This window comes from Scomber scombrus, chromosome 1 (assembly GCF_963691925.1).
Source record: "Scomber scombrus chromosome 1, fScoSco1.1, whole genome shotgun sequence".
NCBI classification, from domain to species: Eukaryota; Metazoa; Chordata; class Actinopteri; order Scombriformes; family Scombridae; genus Scomber; species Scomber scombrus.
Genome location: NC_084970.1, coordinates 14,356,219 through 14,375,944, shown reverse-complemented (window position 1 = coordinate 14,375,944; position 19,726 = coordinate 14,356,219). Strand labels below are relative to the sequence as shown.

General features: G+C 38.1%; 1 protein-coding gene across 3 annotated transcripts; it reads left to right on the top strand.

Moving 5' to 3' along the window:
- The first annotated feature begins 2,863 nt into the window (after positions 1-2,863).
- Positions 2,864-8,763, top strand: si:ch211-107o10.3 (uncharacterized protein LOC407663 homolog). 3 transcript variants are annotated; one of them, XM_062421194.1, is made up of 7 exons: positions 2,864-2,926; positions 3,775-3,915; positions 4,613-4,804; positions 6,056-6,217; positions 6,577-6,693; positions 6,961-7,165; positions 7,524-8,763. In XM_062421194.1, the coding sequence occupies exons 2-7, from the start codon at positions 3,903-3,905 to the stop codon at positions 7,618-7,620; spliced, it is 786 nt and encodes a 261-aa protein (XP_062277178.1). In that variant the 5' UTR covers positions 2,864-2,926; positions 3,775-3,902; the 3' UTR covers positions 7,621-8,763. The 3 variants fall into 3 exon arrangements, with proteins under 3 accessions (XP_062277178.1, XP_062277170.1, XP_062277162.1); XM_062421186.1 differs by having other exon boundaries at positions 2,885-3,178; positions 3,781-3,915; XM_062421178.1 differs by having other exon boundaries at positions 2,886-3,178.
- The last annotated feature ends 10,963 nt before the right edge of the window (positions 8,764-19,726 follow it).

Sequence of the window (19,726 nt, the reverse complement as noted above, 5' to 3'; positions counted from 1 at the left end):
TGGAGAGTATTTAAGGGACTGGGCACCTTGTTGGCTTTGGAACTATAAAGCCTGGTGCAATTCCAGCTGTTTTCCATCTCACTGGCACAGTGATGCGAGCTATGACAATGATGGTACAGCAATAGGAAGCATTTAGAACATTGATTCTTTGTGTATCATGGCACATAAAGTACAGTCTGGTCCAAATGCATCAGACAATCAGACAAGGTGGGGAGACACTTTGACAAGTAGGCTAGTGACATAATATAATATAAATAATATAATATAAATACACACACACACACACACACACACACACACACACACACACACACACACAGACACACACACACACACACACACACACACACACACACACACGCACACACGCACACGCACTCACAGGCCAGGTGCCTGAGCAATGGTGCACGTTGAGCAAATGCATCCTCATTATTAATTTAGTGGGAGCAAAGTTATGGTTTTCTACTAAATTTTTCTTAAAAAAAAAAAGAATTTATCTTCATACAGTCCTCATGTCTCCATGTACATTTTTTGCTCAAACAATATAAGTGCACTAAAATATAAAGCTCACTGAAAAAGTCATAGTTTTAACCGTATTCAACCACAAGTATTAACTAGTAATTAAGTAAGCAAAACAACAAAAAAGATATTCAAACTGTACCTAGTTTGAGCTTTTCTTTGCCTTATCCACAGTTTTGAAAAGTGCCAGAAACTTAAAGAGCAGGTGGACGAATTCAAAAGTATTCAATTCATTTCAGTTCAATGGGCTTTATTTGCGTGAAAGTGTCAAACAATGTTATTTATCTTACACAAACACTATAGCTGCAGTTTCTACTGCTGCAGTTGGTCAGGACACATCAACCATCACCAACACATGGGAAATGTTAAAGAGGCTGCATTTACATTTGCAATATCAATGATTATATCTGCATATATGTTTAATATGTTTGTCAGTCTGTGAGTGGTGTATGGTTTTGATTCTCAGTCAGGAGGGGGTCACAGGGTATTGTGGCATTGTGGAGTCTAATGGCTGATCGTAAAAATTCTAAGTCCTCAAACGTCAGAATCGTACTGAGCCAAGCTAATTACTCCATATTTTGAATTTCTTTCTTTTTTAAAATAAATGATCAAAACCCACAGCCAAAACAGATAAGAACATAATGATAATAGGCAAATAACATAAACAACTTTTTATTTTTTTACTTTTTGACATTGAAATGTAACAGGATATTTAAATATTTCAGAACAATAATTAACCATATTAGCATTCTGTGTCCCCCTGGAGGAGGAAGAAGTGCAGGACAATGAACAAGCCATGCTGTTTCCTGGGAAAGTGCTGGATCCGGCTCCTGCAACCTTGAGATCATCTGCATACATAAATTACTTATATTGTTTAAAGTAATGATATAAACCCGTAAATAAGATAGTATGAACCTATATATTTGCTTTAATGCCACATGTTCCTCTTGGTGGTTGTTATCATCTTGATTTAGAGATTTGGAATGAATGTTTTATCTGTGGTTTTCTTGTTTTAAGTACTTATATAAACTGTTCTGGACATATTAATGTGTAAATATTGTGATTTGTTTATTGTATATGGTTATTATGATTTTGATTTAATAAACTGAGCAAACTCGAGTGACAAATTAACTTTTGGCTAATTTAAAAAAAAAAATTAATTCAAAATAGTTGCTTTACGGTCATTAATCAGGTGAATTATAGACAATTATCCTTACAGGAAACCTCTACGAGGAAATTAATGCCCAAAAGTTCATATCAAATTTATTTTCCCAAATACAGATTTTTCATTTTTTTTTATACACTGCAAAAAGAGATGTGTTAAAAATGACACGTGTAGAATTTTAACACGTGGCAAGTGCGCTCAGGGACTACACATTGTTTTAAACTTAACACAATCAATGTGTGAGTCATTTTAACACACATAAAAATAATATAATAAAACATAAATAATAATAAATTATAGTAATAATAATAGGAGTAATCATAATTAATATAGCCTAATCATATTAAGAGTAATTAATATGTTCTTTCAAAGTAAAACAACAACATATTTTCGTTGTTTTTTAAGAAATCATTAGATGTTAGTCCATGTTGGACATCAGAAGTACTATTGTATTTCAAACAGGTCTCACTGAAAAAGCCCTGCTGTATTTCGTGAAATTTCTTGATATCCACAATAACTTCTTTACAGTTACAAATGGACGCCTCACACCTATCACTGTCCATGCATTAAGTCATGGCCTTAGGAAGTCTCCTGTCAGTTGCTGCTGCCTCCTGGCCTTTCATCTGGAACCAGCTCTTTGCCCAGTCCAGATATGCAGTATCATCCTTCAAATTTATGAGAAATAAACTCGTATATTCTCTGACGTTGTATGGGTTTTTCTCCGGAACAGACCCAGTTTCTTGCAATGTCTTTTCAAAGTCCGGATGCTTAAGATGATATGGTGATTCTGGGCTAAGATAACAAACACATGGTTAGAGTTAGTTTATGTTTATTCCGGTTGAGCATTGACACAGTGAAGATGTGATTTTATTTTGAAGGAGTATAACGGAAGTGAGTGTATGTGGAAATGCAGCAAAAGACGTGTGATCAGAAAAGTGCGCGGGGGGTGTAAATCAATATATAACGTAAGTAGTTCAGTGTCTTAAGGCAGAGCGGCTCTGTCTTAAACCACTTCTATCTTCCGTTTTTTGTTTTTTATTTTTTTGTTTTTTTGAGGATTGAAAGAAAAAGTAATTCTTAAATGCGACAAAATTTTGTAAAGGAGTTTCATTCTGAAAATCTCTGCTACTGTATCCGACGCCCCTACTTCCGCTCAGACACAAACGTCATCACCAAACAGCAAAACATTCCCTTTCGTGCCAGGTTGGATCAAACTCTTGCGAGTCTGAGGTCTATGTTAAGGTTAGTTATCCAATGTAGTATCAACCCCTTCACAGACAACGTATTTTCCCCCTGGCACAGAAACATCCTTGGACTGATTTTGAACTTTGATAATATTTCTAATTGCGTGTGCACTAATTTAAGTTGGCTAATCGGTAGCTAAGAACTTAAAACATAAGAAGCTAACAGCCTAAAGCATGCAAAACTACGCAGAGGCTATAAGGGACTTTGTAGAGACGCACTCCACCAGCCTCACAGTTGCCTTTCTTGCAGGTAAATTGGTTCTTTTTATACAGTTAACATTTTTTGAGCAATATTTTGTTTGTTCCCACATTTTCCTATGTTGAGTGCCAGTGTGAGTGAAGTGAACTCGATACTGTACTGGGTAAAGTATAGTAAAGTTTGACACCCCCCCCCCCCCCCCCCCCCCCCATATCTGTCATTCTGAAGCTTGTAAGTCAGATAAATATGGATGACAGGCATTCAGTGTTACTGCTTAGTTTGTCAGTGTGTACTAGCTACTTGAATAGTTACTGTTAGTGTTAAGAAATAAAATAATAATACATATATATTTAATAACAAATACAGGCTTTATTTATACTTAAACTTTGCACAATTTTTAATATGCATTTTCAGCTCAAACCATAACTTACTGAGGTAGAGGTTCAATTAATATTCGGTTTTTAATGTCACATAGTAATTATAGTAATAATAATTGTGTACACACACACACACACACACACACACACACACACACATACTAAATAAATACATGAAAAGGTCAAAATATAAGATACAAGTCATATTATGCTCGATTTGATGTTACTGGTAATATTTTGTTACAAGTGTTAATTTTCTTTTTCTGTCAGGGGCAGGAGTGCTGGTCTTGCGTAGGTGGCTGGCTGGGGGAGAGTGTCGGAGCAAGGTCAGGCTGGATGGGAAAACAGTCCTGATTACTGGAGCCAACACCGGCATTGGGAAGGAGACGGCCCTGGATATGGCCCATCGAGGTGAGAGGAGAGGGAGGTTTCTGCTGCTGTTGTGACAGATGCAAAACATGCCATAGGGTTTCTCCTGATTCTCGACCTCACAGTTATTTATCCACCCTCAGTGAATGATGTTAGTTGTTGTTGTTTTTTGGTGCAATGCAAGGCCACTTTATATAAAGGCAATTCAAGGTGCTTTACATAAAACATCAAAAGTACTGAAACAAGTGCAAAAGAAATACACCATTAAAGGATATTTGAATATAATTAAAAGCAGTCATTAAAGAGCTAAAAAATAAATAAAGAATTATTTGGTTTAATAAAAGTTAGTGGCAAACAGCAAAGTCTTGATGTAGAAGAACTAAGAGTTGCACCAGACCTGCAATTGTTTTAGGAATTTGTTCCAGATATGTGGAGCATAAAAACTGAACGCTGCTTTTCCATGCTTAGTTTTGAGTCTGGAAAGCAGACCTGTCCCAGACAACCTGAAAGATCTGGTTGGTTCAAAATGTAGCAGCAGATCAGAAATTCAATGCTTTATACACCAACAGCAGTATTTTAAAGTCAGTTCTTTGACAGACAGGAAGGCAGTGTAAAGATCTGAGGTGTAGCACAATGTTATTAATTAGTAGAGTGTCTTTGAATTGATCTTGACTGTGCTACTTCATTTCCTTTGTGACTGTTGTAAATTATATTAACACTCGTTCTTATTTTTGTCTAGGGGCCAGAGTGATCCTAGCCTGCAGGGACATGACCAGAGCCCGCTTGGCAGCTGATGAGATCCGGCAGAAGAGTGGGAATGGCAACGTGGTGGTAAAGAAACTGGACCTCGCCTCGCTGCAGTCTGTCAGAGATCTGGCCAAAGATGTCCAGGAGAACGAGAAACGCTTGGACATCCTCATCAACAATGCAGGTATTTTTGCAGCGGCTCTTCAGCAACAATAACAGTTTGTCTCCTCTGCTGGAACAATATTCTTTCTGTTTGCGTGCACAGGCACATAAACATTTCTAGCAATTAAAATTCAGTTTAACAAACAGACATCCTATATATTTCACATGGTGAAGAAAAAAAAGGTTATCTTCTCTACATTTATAGGCCAAAAAAATTACCTCAATTTTGAACTAATTGTGGGGCTATTGTCTCAGTATATTGTTATATGTGTCAATAATAGATCATCTCTGCCTTCTCAGGGGAGTAACAATTGTTTGACGTACAGTTATAATGTCCTAATCTGAAATAATTTGTAGTTTAAATATATATAGTTAAACAAACTTAATGCAAAATTAATATTCTGTTAAGCATGTTATCATCATCATGGCTGCCAATTTACTGAAACGTTTTACATTTTAAAAATAATTAATGATTAGTGCTATATTTTGGTGAAGCAAATTCATCATGTGGAGCATTCCTTCATCCCATCCCTCCCTCCCTCCAAAAATACTGGAAAAAATTCTTGAACTTAACTATTTGCCTCAATATATAGTTACATTTAGTTAACAGTTAACACTATACTATACTATACTATATACTATACTATACTATTCATTTAAATGTACCTGCATTCACTGTCCTGATACACATATTCACCTGTTGAGCAAATATAACACAAAATAAAAAGAAAGAAATGTTTGCTCAGTGTAAACATAATAGTATATTAAGTATAACTTCAATGTCTGACATTTATAACAAACACAATGACAACATCCTTGCTGACTATAGTTAATGCAGATTAATTTGAAGCTAGAAATAATGATTAATTGAACTAGCTTGCTTTGCATGAGATATGTGATGACAATAACAGCCCCCCTGAAATTTAGTTCTGCACCACTTAACACTAATATATACTAATGTAAACTCTCTGTCATCTACACTCTTAAACAAAATGATTTACCCACTATATTGTGGTGTCATGCTGGATGATGCAGGAATAACAGGAAGTTATGTATTTATTAAAAAAAAAAAACAGACCCAAGAAAATGGGCACTTTCTCTAGGAGGCCAAACAGGCAGGTGTTCAACTCCCCTTTTAGGTCTACCTTTTCACATGCCTGTTCATATAAGCAAACTTCACAGAAAAAATAAGACAGTTTTAGGATAAAAATACAAAACTGTTCTTGCATGAGGTCAATTGTCTCATTGTCTTTTTTTTGGTGTTGAATTTCAGGTATCATGATGTGTCCCAAGTGGAAGACTGAGGATGGGTTTGAAATGCAGTTTGGTGTCAACCACCTGGGACATTTTCTCCTCACCAACTGTCTTCTTGACCTGCTGAAGAAGTCAGCTCCAAGTCGCATTGTCATCGTCTCCAGCTTGGCACACGAGAAAGGTAAAGGCAGTGTTTTCAGTTGAGTTCATCAGAGCCATGGCATCTCTTGTGTTTTACTTCAGTTAAAGTGAGATAAGGTTTCATTTTACTTTTTCCTCATAATTTTTTTGAAAATCATACTTCAGATATTTCAAGTAAGGTAGGTAGATACAGTTGTTGCATTACCTCCTAAGGTTATAAATCATTTTGACGGTTGGCATTGTAGGGGGAAACAGCATTTTCATAACATAACATTCATTGAGACTGAGATGTTTACATAAGGTCATAGTTATGCTATATCCAACCTGCATGTTTGTTCCTGTTAAGTGTCATTCCTCAGGACTTCATTGAGAGAGACTAAGTTGAGTTGTGTCTGACAGGTCACATGCAGTTTGACGACATCAACCTCGATAAAGACTATGATCGTGAGAAGAGCTACCGCCAAAGCAAGCTGGCGAACGTGCTCTTCTGCCGAGAACTGGCTGAAAGACTGCAAGGTAGTGCAAAATACATCCCCTTAGTTCTATGTTGTTATGAAAAAAAGTTATAATTTAAGAGAAAAGATGCCGGGGGAGAAACCACCTCACATTGTCACATTTGAATGTTTTTCATAGAAAGTGTAATGCAGTGCAAATCTCTTAGCAGTTTTTTACTTCTTAGTTTTGTTCTTGCCTTTGTGTTCTTGTTTTACGTCTCTATACCTTGCGATGCTGTCTTAGTGTTTCATGTATTGGTAATAACTCTTAATGGCTTCTTCTCATTAGGCACTGGTGTAACAGTGTACAGCCTACACCCTGGAGTTATCCGCACCGAGTTAGGCCGCCACCTTTTCCCTACCTTAGCCCTGTGGAAGAGAATGATACTCATGCCCTTCATGATGCTGATCAAAAGTCCCTGGGAAGGAGCTCAGACCACCATCTACTGCGCTGTGGATGAGAGCCTTGCAAATGTCAGCGGCCTCTACTACAGGTAAGTACATCTGCAATAGGGGTGTAACGTTATGTGTATCCACCCTGTGCATGAAGAGTATGCTCTGTGACCCAAACAATTACTGTCAAAATAGCTTAATAATCCATTTTGACATGTGGAACAATAACTCTAGAGCACAAGTTAGACTCCCAATCTGCAGTAAACCTCAATTGACTGAAAAGATAATTCAGTGGATTAATTGGAATTTCAATGTACTGTAATTATGTCTTTTTTTATGATATTGTAAATGGTTTCTTGCATAAGCATCTGTTGATATATTATTAACTGGCTATGTCAGATAAGATTATGACCACACTGTATGGGCTGATTTAGTTGTCCTTTGTTATTTGCTCCACAGTGACTGCGCCCCCAAAACGGCTGCACCGCAGGCCCAGGATGATGCTGCATCCAAGAAGCTGTGGGACCTCAGTGCCTCCATGGTTGGTCTGGCCTAAACTCAATATGCTTCCTGCTTTTGTGAGACATTAGTATTTCAGGAGTCAGTGGCCCTGTTTGCAGTGGTGAATAAAGCATGGCAAATTGTTATATTATATAATATATGCACAAGAGCATTATAATTTTGCACTATTTAATCTCACACTCCTGTGAATTGATTGAATATTGAAACAAGGAGTATTGCTCTCTTTATACCATGTATATTCTGCATATTTTATTATTGTCACATAATCTTATATTGCTGTATGTTTTGCAAAATGAGCTAATACTTGGATGTCTCTTTTATCTGGGCTGAGTTTTAGCTTTTTGATAAGAAGGCTCCTTAATAATCTAAATGGGTTTATATTGGAGTCAGTTGAGAACCCGGGGCATCCAGTACTGATGCTCAAGGGTACTTTGTGCATGGGAATCAGACGCCAAGTGGCGTGAGAAAGCTTCAGTATTTTGACACCCTGGAAATGATAACCGACTAGTGATTTATGTGACAGACTCCATGAGACTTTGAAGACTTTTCAAACTGCAGGTTTTATTCATGGTGTCTAACAGCAGTTTTCAACATAAGATGATTATACAGTTTGTCAGACGATCCTGCATCATTGCAGTCACTGCAGTCATAAAATCTATATACAGGTAAATACCACGAAGGAAGATTAAAGGTTCGTGTACAGGTTGAAAAAGGGTAAAGTTTGTTAGCACAAAGGTTGGGAGGGAAGTGACCTTAAGTGCTGGCGGTGATGATTGTTGTTCCTCAGAGGAGAGAGGATCCTCCACCAGGTGTAGAGAGGGAGTGGGTGCCTTTGGGCAGAAAGCAGTTAGGAAGCACCCAGTAGATCTAGAGGGCTCAGCGGAGTACACAGTGCCTTCTTCTGTGAGTTTTTCTTTACTTAGTGGATGCTGATTGTTGTATCAAGAGGATGTAATTGTAGTGTGTTTGGTGTGTTTGTTATGTTCTATCAGGTGAAAGTCAAATGTGTTACCTTATTAGCAATATGATCACCTTGACAATAAATTTCTAACTGAATTTATTTTCAGTATTGTTTCTGAAAGTTGTAAAATAATGAGATCAATTATGAAAAGAATAAATTATATTTGTTTGTGAGATTGATGGCTATGAATTAATAAAAATATACACAACAACTGGGCTGTTTGGAGTCATATCCCTGCTTGCAGAGACATACAAAGAAGCAGTGTGTGAAACTAGGCTTTTTATGAGCACATTTTAAGATGCTGCTGTGTTGAAAAGGGTGAACGTAACCCCATTTTGCGTATGAGTGTAGTATGCAGCCAAAGATAGGATGCCAGCTCCTCATTGGAAGCTTAGTTATTAAATCTAGTTTTCCCAGAACTCTGTATATTAAAGTCTGCTAAAAAAACAAAACAACAACAACAACAACTGGATAAAAAGGAAAGTAAATAGTTCAGGCATTTGAAACAATATAGCATCTTTCAGCACGTTATACATGTCAAATATATTGTTATGAAGTTTTTTTTTCTATGAATCAACAAATTTGTCTGGATGTTATTATATGTTTCAGTCACTTACCATTAACTTGCATATTCTTGTTTTTCAGTCCTCATTATCCTTAGCGGATGTTTCTTCATCTCTTTGAGTCATAATGCTGATTCTTGCACAGTATGTTAAGTATGATACATATTTTTCCTGTTTGAGACCATCTACACACCGAGCTGTAATTAAAAGTTTAGAAATGGCAAGGCTGCATGTTTGTGTGTGTGAAAAATGAGTCAGTATATTGGCATGCACAATATCGAACTTACCCTAATTTTGTGTTGCAGTTCACCAGTTGCATCACCATCAGTTTACATAAACAGCAGTTTTAATGGGTTATACCAGTCATGCTGGTGTCCCAAATTCACCCAAATTTTATTTCAAGGGAACCAAATAAAACAATCAAACAAAAAGTGTTGCATGCAGCCTACTGCAGCACAGACCCCCACACATATACAATAAGGTAACTGTTTTTAGTAAAAAATGTATTTTCATTTTTTAAGGCCAGTACTGACGGCTAAAGAGGACTGTGTCAAACACTTGGTCTATGCACTGCTCTTATTAGTGAAATACATCATGTTGCCTGACATTGCACCTGACAAAAAACTCACATAACTGCTTTCTGTCATATTTATGGAAAAATATGACTCAAAACCAGGTGCGCCCTGAACTGCCTGAAGGTAATTTTCAATGTTTCAATTAATATTCCTCCACTGCATCTCAGTTGGTGCAGCAAAAATGCAAAGACAAACTTTTCTACTTTTCAGTTCTTAAATGTAATCTACAACATGGGCGAAATTTTTTTTTAGATCAGTTAATGATTGACTATAAAACAATTCAAAAGATAGATTACCGTTCAAACTAAATGTAAGTGTTATGACTTTGCATGAATTCCATGCTTAAGTTCCCATCAGCCAATTAAATTGTTAACATTTTAAAACTTCAAATGCCCTTGATGACTCACATATCTTTAAATAGCAGGAAATTAAAGCATCTCTTTAAAATATTTGGTCATGCAAAAGCAAACAACTAAAGTACAAAAACTAATAACAGCCTGGTCTTCAATAATGAGCTGAAGGACTAAAGAATCTCTGACTCAGATGTTGTCTCTCCAGTATCTGTCGGTAATGTCATGCACATGCCCTTATCAGTTCTCCGTCCAACGGATACAGAATCTATAGCTGGGCTGGAAAAGTGATAAGGAGATGTGAGCGACCACAGTACCAAAACAGCATCTTGATGGTAGTACCAGACATATCTATCACACTGTGATGAAAGATCTGTTTAGGGAGAAAAGTGGGTCCCAAGAGTGTTAAAAGGCTGTGCAGTGGTTCTCAAGTCCCCAGCCAAGGACTGCCCGAAGCTGCCATCCCATTTCCTCCAAATCCTGGCCCTAAAAGTGGAATTCCCGATGTTGGAGCAGATGAGATTTGTTGTTTCACTTCCATCATTCAACCACAGCTGGAGTAAACTTGTCATGGAGAAATGTCCCTCTGCCACTTTCTGCTGTCTCTGTTGGCTGAAAACCGCTCAGACCTTCACGTAGCGAGGAACCAGTTAAGATTTAACCAGTTGAAGTGGCTCCCTTCAGCTGTAGCCCTTCACTGTTTGACTGCTGACAAACTTTTGAGACACACCCCATTGATGAGTTTTATTTCACTGCAGCCCCGCCTGCCTCAGAGGGATTTCTCGGCTGTCATTGGTTCGTATTCAGAACTCACCATACCTGCCCCCGGGCTCCTGTGGACTGGAGCCAAATAGTTATTCCACTTGTCAATCACAGGGAGATCAGCCAGTGGGATGAGAGAGGCCAGGCTTGGCGGGTGTGTTCCCCACAGGTGTGGCCGAGAAGAAAATTCCAATATGTACATACCTGTCAGCTCCTCTGGTATTCAGCTGCTCCTAGAAAGTGAGACCTGTTGACCACTCACTCTCCCCTTTCCTCCTCCTGGGGCCCATGCAGAGGGAGGAGGAAATGGCTCCTGTTTCAGTCGCACAAATAAGCAATTTTTATGCCAATGCTCTTATTTATTGTGTCCCAATTCTTTACTCAAGTCTACAACTTCTTTTAAAGTCTCAGGAAGGGTCAGAGTTCAACTTCTTACCCATGATCAACATGTACGGTATGCCACTAGTGAGGCCGTCACCATATAGGACAGAAAATGCTTTGTGTCCTGAGGTCTGTTTGGAGTGTAAACACACGGGAGTCTGTTTCAAAAGCAACTTTTAAATTGTGAAGCTATGCAAGCACAGTCTGGTGAACAATAGCAGCACTATGTTTTTTTCGTTTTTTTTTTTTTTGGGGGGGGGGGGGGGGGGTTAACAAATTGCGAGTATTCCAGGATCCACAGACTACCACAGTTGTATCTCATTATACACCCTGATAATGTCAAGTCAGTTGGCGTACAGGTGCAGGCAGTGGCATGTGCTTTCACCCCCCAGCAAGGAACATCAGATCATCTGCGCCTGTTTGCTCCCTCTGGAGATCATAAAGCCTCAGCCAGAATGTGTGTGAAGTGGAGGATTGTGCTATCTGCCCCTCTGGTATGCAGCCCTGTCTCTCTTTCTCCATTTCAGTCTTTTTCTTTAAGTTCTTTCTTTCTCTTTATCTCTCTCTTTCCCTCTTCCTCTGTGTCTCTTCATCTTGCAATGGGTCTCTGTCTGTCTCTCTCTCTCTTCGTCTCTCAGTGTCTCTCTTTCAGAGTACAGAAGTGAACAGTGTGTGCCTCAGGCAGGTGTGGGAATGCAGGTTTGCAGCATTCATGGGCCTAAAGCAGAGCAGATCAGAGCAGCCCATGCCGTGATTACCTTTGGACGAGTCTATGCATGTGTTGAGCTGAATCAGAGCCGCCACAATGACTTAGCTTCTCTGTGTCATCAGTCACAATATGGCTGTGGCTCTCATCAGTCCTCGTTGACTGTTTTTGTAAATACCAATATAGTCCTACAAATTCCTCCACTCAGAAAAAGGGCTGTAAAAAAGTAATTGTAATATATATTTTATTCTATACCCATTTACTAGTTCTTATACTGTTTGAGTCACACAGGTTTTATGTAGTGACACATCATCCTTAATGTAAAATTATTAGCAGTGGTTAGGTAGTATGCAGATAAAGGAGAGTATCATTATGTGTCTCATTAATCTTATTAATCTGGTTTTAATGTCCCTGAGCCATAATTTATAAAATAATCAATAATAATAAAAAAAGAAAAAAGACAATTCATACAAAAAAAGTTTAGTTTAGTGCATATGTTAAACCTAACATCACTGTTGTCATTGTCACTTGTCTAGAGAAAGCAGGAAAAGGAAGCAGAAGCCAGAAAGCAGGGGATCACCGTGTTGCATCCACAGCAAGTAACAGGCCAGATAACTTACACTGTTTGAAATATAAAAGAAAAGTTTACTTAAGATGAAAGAAAAAAGAGGTGACCAGCAGCCATTAGAGGTGCAGCAGGGTTGATTGGTAACATGAACAATTCTTCTTACATGATAATGTAATGTAATACAGTTTAATAGCCCTGCAATAATGAGTCCATTACATTTGGGAAGAGAAAAACATTTCAATTGAGACTATGTGCAAGACATGTTTAATTATCTCTATTTTATTTTTGTGGTTAATTGTGCATTGCGTTGTGATTTGTTCTTTTTATTTTGGCCAGCCTCACATTTCTTGTTAGATGTGTGCTTTTGACTTCAATAGGAGTTACTAGTGGGACACAACAGGGATGGGTGGTGCTATAAAACACAAGGAAAACTATTGGAAAATAAAGGATAGGTTTACAATTTTTGAAGTCTGTCTCAAGCTTTTGGTTGCTGTAATTATTCCTCCTGTTCATACTGGCCTTTAGAAGATCCTCTCCAAATGCATTTGCAACGCAAGTGACGGGGGACAAAATCCACAGTCATCCTTTTGAGCAAAAACATATTTAAATGTTTGTCTGAAGATAATATGAGGTTTCACCCATCTGAGTTAATCAAATAAAGTGGATATCTTCCACAGCTACAGTCTTTTAGAATAAAATTCCCCCTTTGTGTCTTGATAGCAGTGATTTCCTGTTGAGCTGCAGTGGAAGAATGGGAACGCAAAGAGGGAATTTGTCCCCCATCACTTACATTGTAAACACTTTATGAAAGGAATATAAACGGGTGAATGATTACAGAACAAGAAAAACGTGTCAAATGTTCGTTTGAGCACCTGACTGTTAACGACAGTTTAAAAAACTAAAAGTGAACTTATCCTTTAAGGTTACCTATGTAGTCAACACTTTTATAACATATTTAGTTTGCACAATCCTATAGTAGATATATGAAACAGGTCTGTGAGCTGCTATAGTGGACCCCGACCCTCTTTGTCATGATTCAGGTCGCATTTGTGGGAAGAGAAAGAGTGGGCAGATCAGGATCAGGGGTGTCTGCAACAATTCCCGGGCCTGGGCTGGGAGGATTTTCGGATGGTTGTGAGGGGTGTTCGGGCCCTGAGGCTGTATTCTGTCGCCGGGGATAAAGACATTGTCGAGTGAGCACACAGACAACAGGGGAGGTGCTGAGTCAGCTGTCCGTCCGGCTTAGCGCACGCTGTGCTGCATCGGGATTCTGCACTGAACAGTTCCCACCCGCTCCTCAGGTCAGGAGTTACGGCTCCACATTTCTGTTAAAGTGTGTTTGTGTTGTTTGATTTAAACATTGAAAATGTTAAATGTTTTTAACAGCAAACCTGTGCTGTTGAGGTCAAAACACCCAAAAGGAAGGCCCGTCTTCTGTCACAGAGAGACTAGTACTTTTAAATATAGGCTATTGTGAAGGTCTGCCCTTTTTTTCATTTGTTACATCATAATACTTAAGATAAATTATAGTGTTTGATATTCTATGCCTGTATAGGCACAATGCAAAATGCTTTTTGAAAATACAATTACAATTAGGCTTAAATTGGTTGAAATGCCATGGAGTGATAGTATAATTAACACTGCTTTGTCTTAGATCATTAGTGTGTGGAACATCAGCATCTCATATTGCGTCATATTTCAAGATCGGACAAATAAAAGCATCAACTTAGTTTGTTTATTAAATCTTGGGCCACTTCTTTTAGTTTGGCTTATTATCAAATGTTAATGTTAATGTTTTTTGTTTCTTTGTGTGTTGTTTCTTGTTGTATGTGTTTTTTATGGACCAAACTGGTCTGAAATAAAGATTGAATATATCATATAAATAGTTTATACCTGTAGTATTCTTCCATTTGGAGCCAAGCAGCTTTAATGCTCTGCCCTATTCCGCGTGGTTTGACACTCTGCTCTTGATATTTTGTGATGTCTTAGCATACCATCAGGAGAGGAAGGGCTGTAGCCATCTCTGTCTGCATTGTTGTCAATTATTTAGTTCAGTTCCTCTTGTCAGTGTGAAAGTCTGGCACTAAACAAACAGGCTTCAGCCTCTCTTTATCCAGTTCCGGAGCTTGTGGGGACATCAGACACCAGGGCCACTCATGTGGAGCAGAGGAGATCTGCTAAAACATCTTCTGTCCCTCACCGGGATTAGAGCAGACACATTCCTGGGCCCTCTGCTCTGCGGCTCTCACCACTCAGCTTCACACCACGCTGGTCACATGTATGTATGAACACATGCACATGAACACATGCAGGTAGGTAAGCACATCTTCAAAGAATAAACAAAACCAAAACACAATAGTGACTTGTGATCATCAACATGCCAATCTGTTAAATTTTGAATAGCCATAGTAGGTTATTGCAAATAAGTAAGGATATTATAATAACAGAGTTGTAGACTCGAACACACAAATTATGTGCACCATCTCAAAACTATTAACACAAAATCAACTCCTAATCTTTGCAAACCTCTTACATGTCACATTAAATACGCTACAAGTACACATTCTTTCATCTAAATGAAATGTTTTCAGATGTCAAGGCCAAGAAAACACTGACAACATGTCTTAACAGTTACACATTACTAAATTCAGTTTAAAACAATATTAAAAACACCTTACTGCAATTCAGTACAAATTACATAAGCATTCAAGTTAAGAAAAAAAAACATTTAACTCAAGACTTGAATTCCAAGTTTTATTCCATAACTGAAATGTAAACCAAACTGGTGTTGGGTGAAAACAACAGTAATATAAACAACAATGTAAATATAAAGGTGCAGACTTCACCAGGCCAGAAAATTCACATTCACATCACACGCAATGTTAGCCCTGGTCAAGCAGCGGGGGAAGTACCCCCTGGCGTGTTGAATTCTCCCCTGGACAGACTCCAGTGGAATGTCCCCACATGCTTCCTCTAGTTTTGCAGATGGTTTTTTCACACTTGTCAGGATTCCTGTCATGAACCTTTTTACCACCAGACTGAGGTTGAGCTACTAATCCTGAAATTCTAATTGCCATATAACCATGTTATGTACCTAGAGAATGGAGTGTTAATTGAGTACACATGTTATCCGATAGCTTGACCGTTTTCAAGGAAGAAATTCTTATTTGTCAAAGCAGGAAAAGCACAAGTGGAATTAATGACATTATTTATGGCTGCATCCGATTTTGATAGTTTTGGTTACGTGATCTGTACAAAAATTTAAACATTGATGACAGCAGGGATTTTGTTCTCCTTCTCTCTATCTGCATCTCTCTTGCTTGGTTGCACATTAAAATACAGAATAATACACAATGATATGCCTCAATACAAAATGACACAGTTTAATACGATACAGTAATGTAGCCTCCACATGGAAAACTGTGATAAGTGGTTGCAGTACATGAAAAAGGAGAGCTGTTACTATGCATGTACATTGACCACAAAGGCCTTCTGTTGATAGTCATCATAAGTTTAACTGAAGCTGTTGGGAGTTGAATGTCTACCAGCAACATATTGTAGCTACTGAGGGGAAGAGGAGGGTTCGTTTCCCCTATCCAGGTTTTGTATGTGGGTTCGATATTTGAGTTTAGATTAATACTTTTAATGATATCTCATCTCTGCCTTCAGCTTCCAATCCCTTTGAGGATATTTAGCTCTATATTTTTTTACTGTAAATGCAATATCTTAGGTGCAGCCAAACAATAGAAACACTAAAGGAAAGGAAACAGATGAGGTGTCATATTGTCTGTTCTGCCATCATTATGGTACTTACTGCAATGTAAGGTACCCTGTAGTGTTACATACTTACAATGTGCAACATCTGGGTGTAACGACCTCAGACAGGAAGGAGGACTCAAACGCTTAACTCGAAGGGAATTTATTAAACAAAAAACGCTCTCAAGGAGGATGATAAAGGGGAACAAAAAACGCTCACTTGGAGGACAGAATGAAACAAGGCTTCTCGGGCTGCATGACGGTGACGCTGACAAGACAAAACGAACTGACACAAGACAAGGGAGACAAGGACTATTTGAACATGAGGTAAGGGGACACAGGTGGAACCAATCAGGGGCGGGGTTGACAATCACAGCGGAGGGAAGGCACACAAAGGGAGGAAGTCAGGATCTGAAACAAGAGGGAAAAGGTGAGTACAAAATAAAACAGGAAGTGCATGACAGGACGGGACATGAGTGACTTGACTAAATTAAAACATAAAGGACCAACACATGACACAAGACAAGACAAATTTGACGAGACATAACACTGGGCCAACTGTGGTGTTTGCAATCGTGACGTTAATGACAGAGAGTTACTAAACTTACTAACTACTTACGAAACTATTTTAGTTAGACAACTGATCAGATAATTAATGTCTTAATTGCCTTCTAAAATCTGTGACTACACACCTGTTACACATGATTCAAACTGAGTTTCCTTTTTTAAAATATGATCTAAATGGATCATTAATTAATTAATAGGGAAAGGGGAACATAGGGTATGTCTCATATAAAATGAGGGTCAATGGAATCATTGATGATATATCAGTAAGAGAGGCTGGTCTAATAACAGTGCAGACAAATCTCGAACACTCAACAGTGACATTACTATTACCATTATTTTATATCTCTGTTATGAGAATTTTTCTTGCTAACCACCAGTAAGACAAACAATCTGACTGAACTCTGTATACTCTTATATAGCCAAATGTTTTTGTTTTTACTTACCCAATTATTAACACAGTTTATTTGGATGTCATTGTTAATTTGTAGATATGTAAAGTGTAATTATCACAACTATTGCTATTGTACTCTGTAAGAAAGAAAATTGAACTGTGTAATTACAGTACTGGTTTTGAGCAAAACTACTTGTCAAACAGCACATGCAGGAATGTTCTCAGTTGTGACACACCGAATTACATATTACATATACCTATTATCTTCAGGTGTGTAATGCCTTCTAGTGGCAAAAGTGAAAATTCACAAAGCACACTGAATGGCTCCTATATAAAAGAAAAAAAACACTTTTGATAAATACTGTGGGCAAAACTGCCAGACCACACCTTCATAAATGAGTGATGGCCTCACACACAGGACATCTTTATGCAATATGTACAATGGCTGTTGAAGTGTATAAGCCTTTGTGCCTGTTTCTGAGTGCTGGCTTTCACACTGCAAGCAATTTAGTTAATGGGTTTCACTATTGTGATGGACTGAGAGAGGAGCTAGAGGCTGAAAACACTGCAGCACAGGACAGTCTAAGGACTTTGTAAACTCCTGTATCACAAAAACTATAGACTGTTATTTGACCTTTATCTGAGCTATGTGCAGCCACAAAAACCCAAGACATACAGGAGAAAATCTTTTACCAATGTGCACTGTGTGTGTGTGTGTGTGCGTGCGTGCGTGCGTGCGTGCGTGTGTGTGTATTCATTTTGAAATGTTGAAATGCAATTGATGTAAGTGACACACAGGGAACTCTTCATCTCTTAGAAAGCTGGATATTTCTTTCATGTATTTTTTAATGTTGAGTACAATTTCTTACCTTACTCGTGCTGATATGAATCAAGCGTTTGGGACTACTGACATTCTTCCATTAAATGCTGCTTTCAAATAATATAAGTTTGTTTAAACTCATGTCACGTTCAACAAACTCACAAAACTTTGAACAGAGATTTTTACACATTGTTTAGGATTTAGATTCATACAAAAACACAGTGAAGCACCCAAACCCTTACCCACAGTTGCACAAACACACTTCTGAATAAGAAGCCATGAAATAACTTGACTCAATATGTGGATACATCAATCACAAGTAAAAAATAAAATAAAAAAATCTATAATTGAGCATGCAGTCCTGTAGCTGGATAGAGTTAAAGAAATGATACCCGTGTTACTTTTCAGATACTATATTAAGTGGAGTTGTGTTTGATTTTCATTGTTAGAGGAAATGTATAAGAGTCACTGTATATCTTTCTTGTCATTTCTAGATGGACCAGAGAGCACTCAGTTGCCATGGCCACACAGATCACATGAAGTTTGAGTTATGTGTCCTTGATAACACACTACAGCTTTCTGTTTGTGTGTGTACCTTTTTGAGACATGTAGCGTGGTGGTTTGTTGGAACTTCAAAACCCACTGGCATTTTCTGATGCAACATCTTGGGCAGAGATACTGTGTGTACTCTCTGTGAGGTCATGTTGAAGTGTGACCCAAATGCCTCCACTAAAAAAAAAAGTAGAGATTGGAGATCAGTTCATTTACAAATATGCAGGTTGTACTGCATATTTGACTTATATTCCTTTTCTGGTCACATTCAGTCTTTGAGAATTCTTTAGATCTCGTGGGGTGTAAAGTGATCTAGTCATATTAAGTGTATACTGAATATACACAAAGCTTTCAAAACACGTAAAAAAGTGATGTTAGATTAAGAATTGAGAATTCAACAGTTTGAGTGTAAATAAATATTTTTTAAATGAAGGTTACTTCAATGTGTGCAACTGACATTTTTTTCTAAATCTAAAATTAAAGTCTCCAAATAACGGATTATCACTCCTCATTCTGAAATAACAACTCTATATTTATGTAATACAAATTTGTGTAAGAATCCAAGTAATATCATTATATTACTGTGTGGGAGAAACAACACATTAGAAGCTCTAGTTTTAAGCATGTAGAAAGTAATCTGTAACTGATAGACTTTGAGAGCAAGCCTATCAACCTCGCTGGGACCTGAACAAACGAGAAGCAACACGGTGGAGCTTCCAGAGCTGCTGCTGTTGTTGTGCTGTGCTACACCCCTGCTGCTCACTGAAGGGTGAAATGTGATCATGGAGGGCTGCCAGCACACATCAGGACCTGGCAGTTGAAATGGCAAACTCAGCGAACTGAGCTCTAACGCGTCTTTACTGTCACTGTCTGCTTCTGAGCACTAGAGGGCGAGCACAGCATTCACTACTATTACTGTCAGTGTCACTGGCAGAGAGGATACTGCGATACAGTCAAAACATGAAAATATGACACAGAGAAAACAATACAACATAGTAATACATGAAAAACTGGAACTAAAAACTCAATCAGTAATATCCAGCTCTTTAAAGCCTAGAGTGTAAGAAATTAAAGGTTTTTAGATGACGGTCAACAAAAGTCAACATGAAGGGACAGACTGGTTGCCCAGCAGGAGACACTTACCATGTTGAGTGTTTGAATCTGGCCAACAGTCTTTGTTCTCTATCA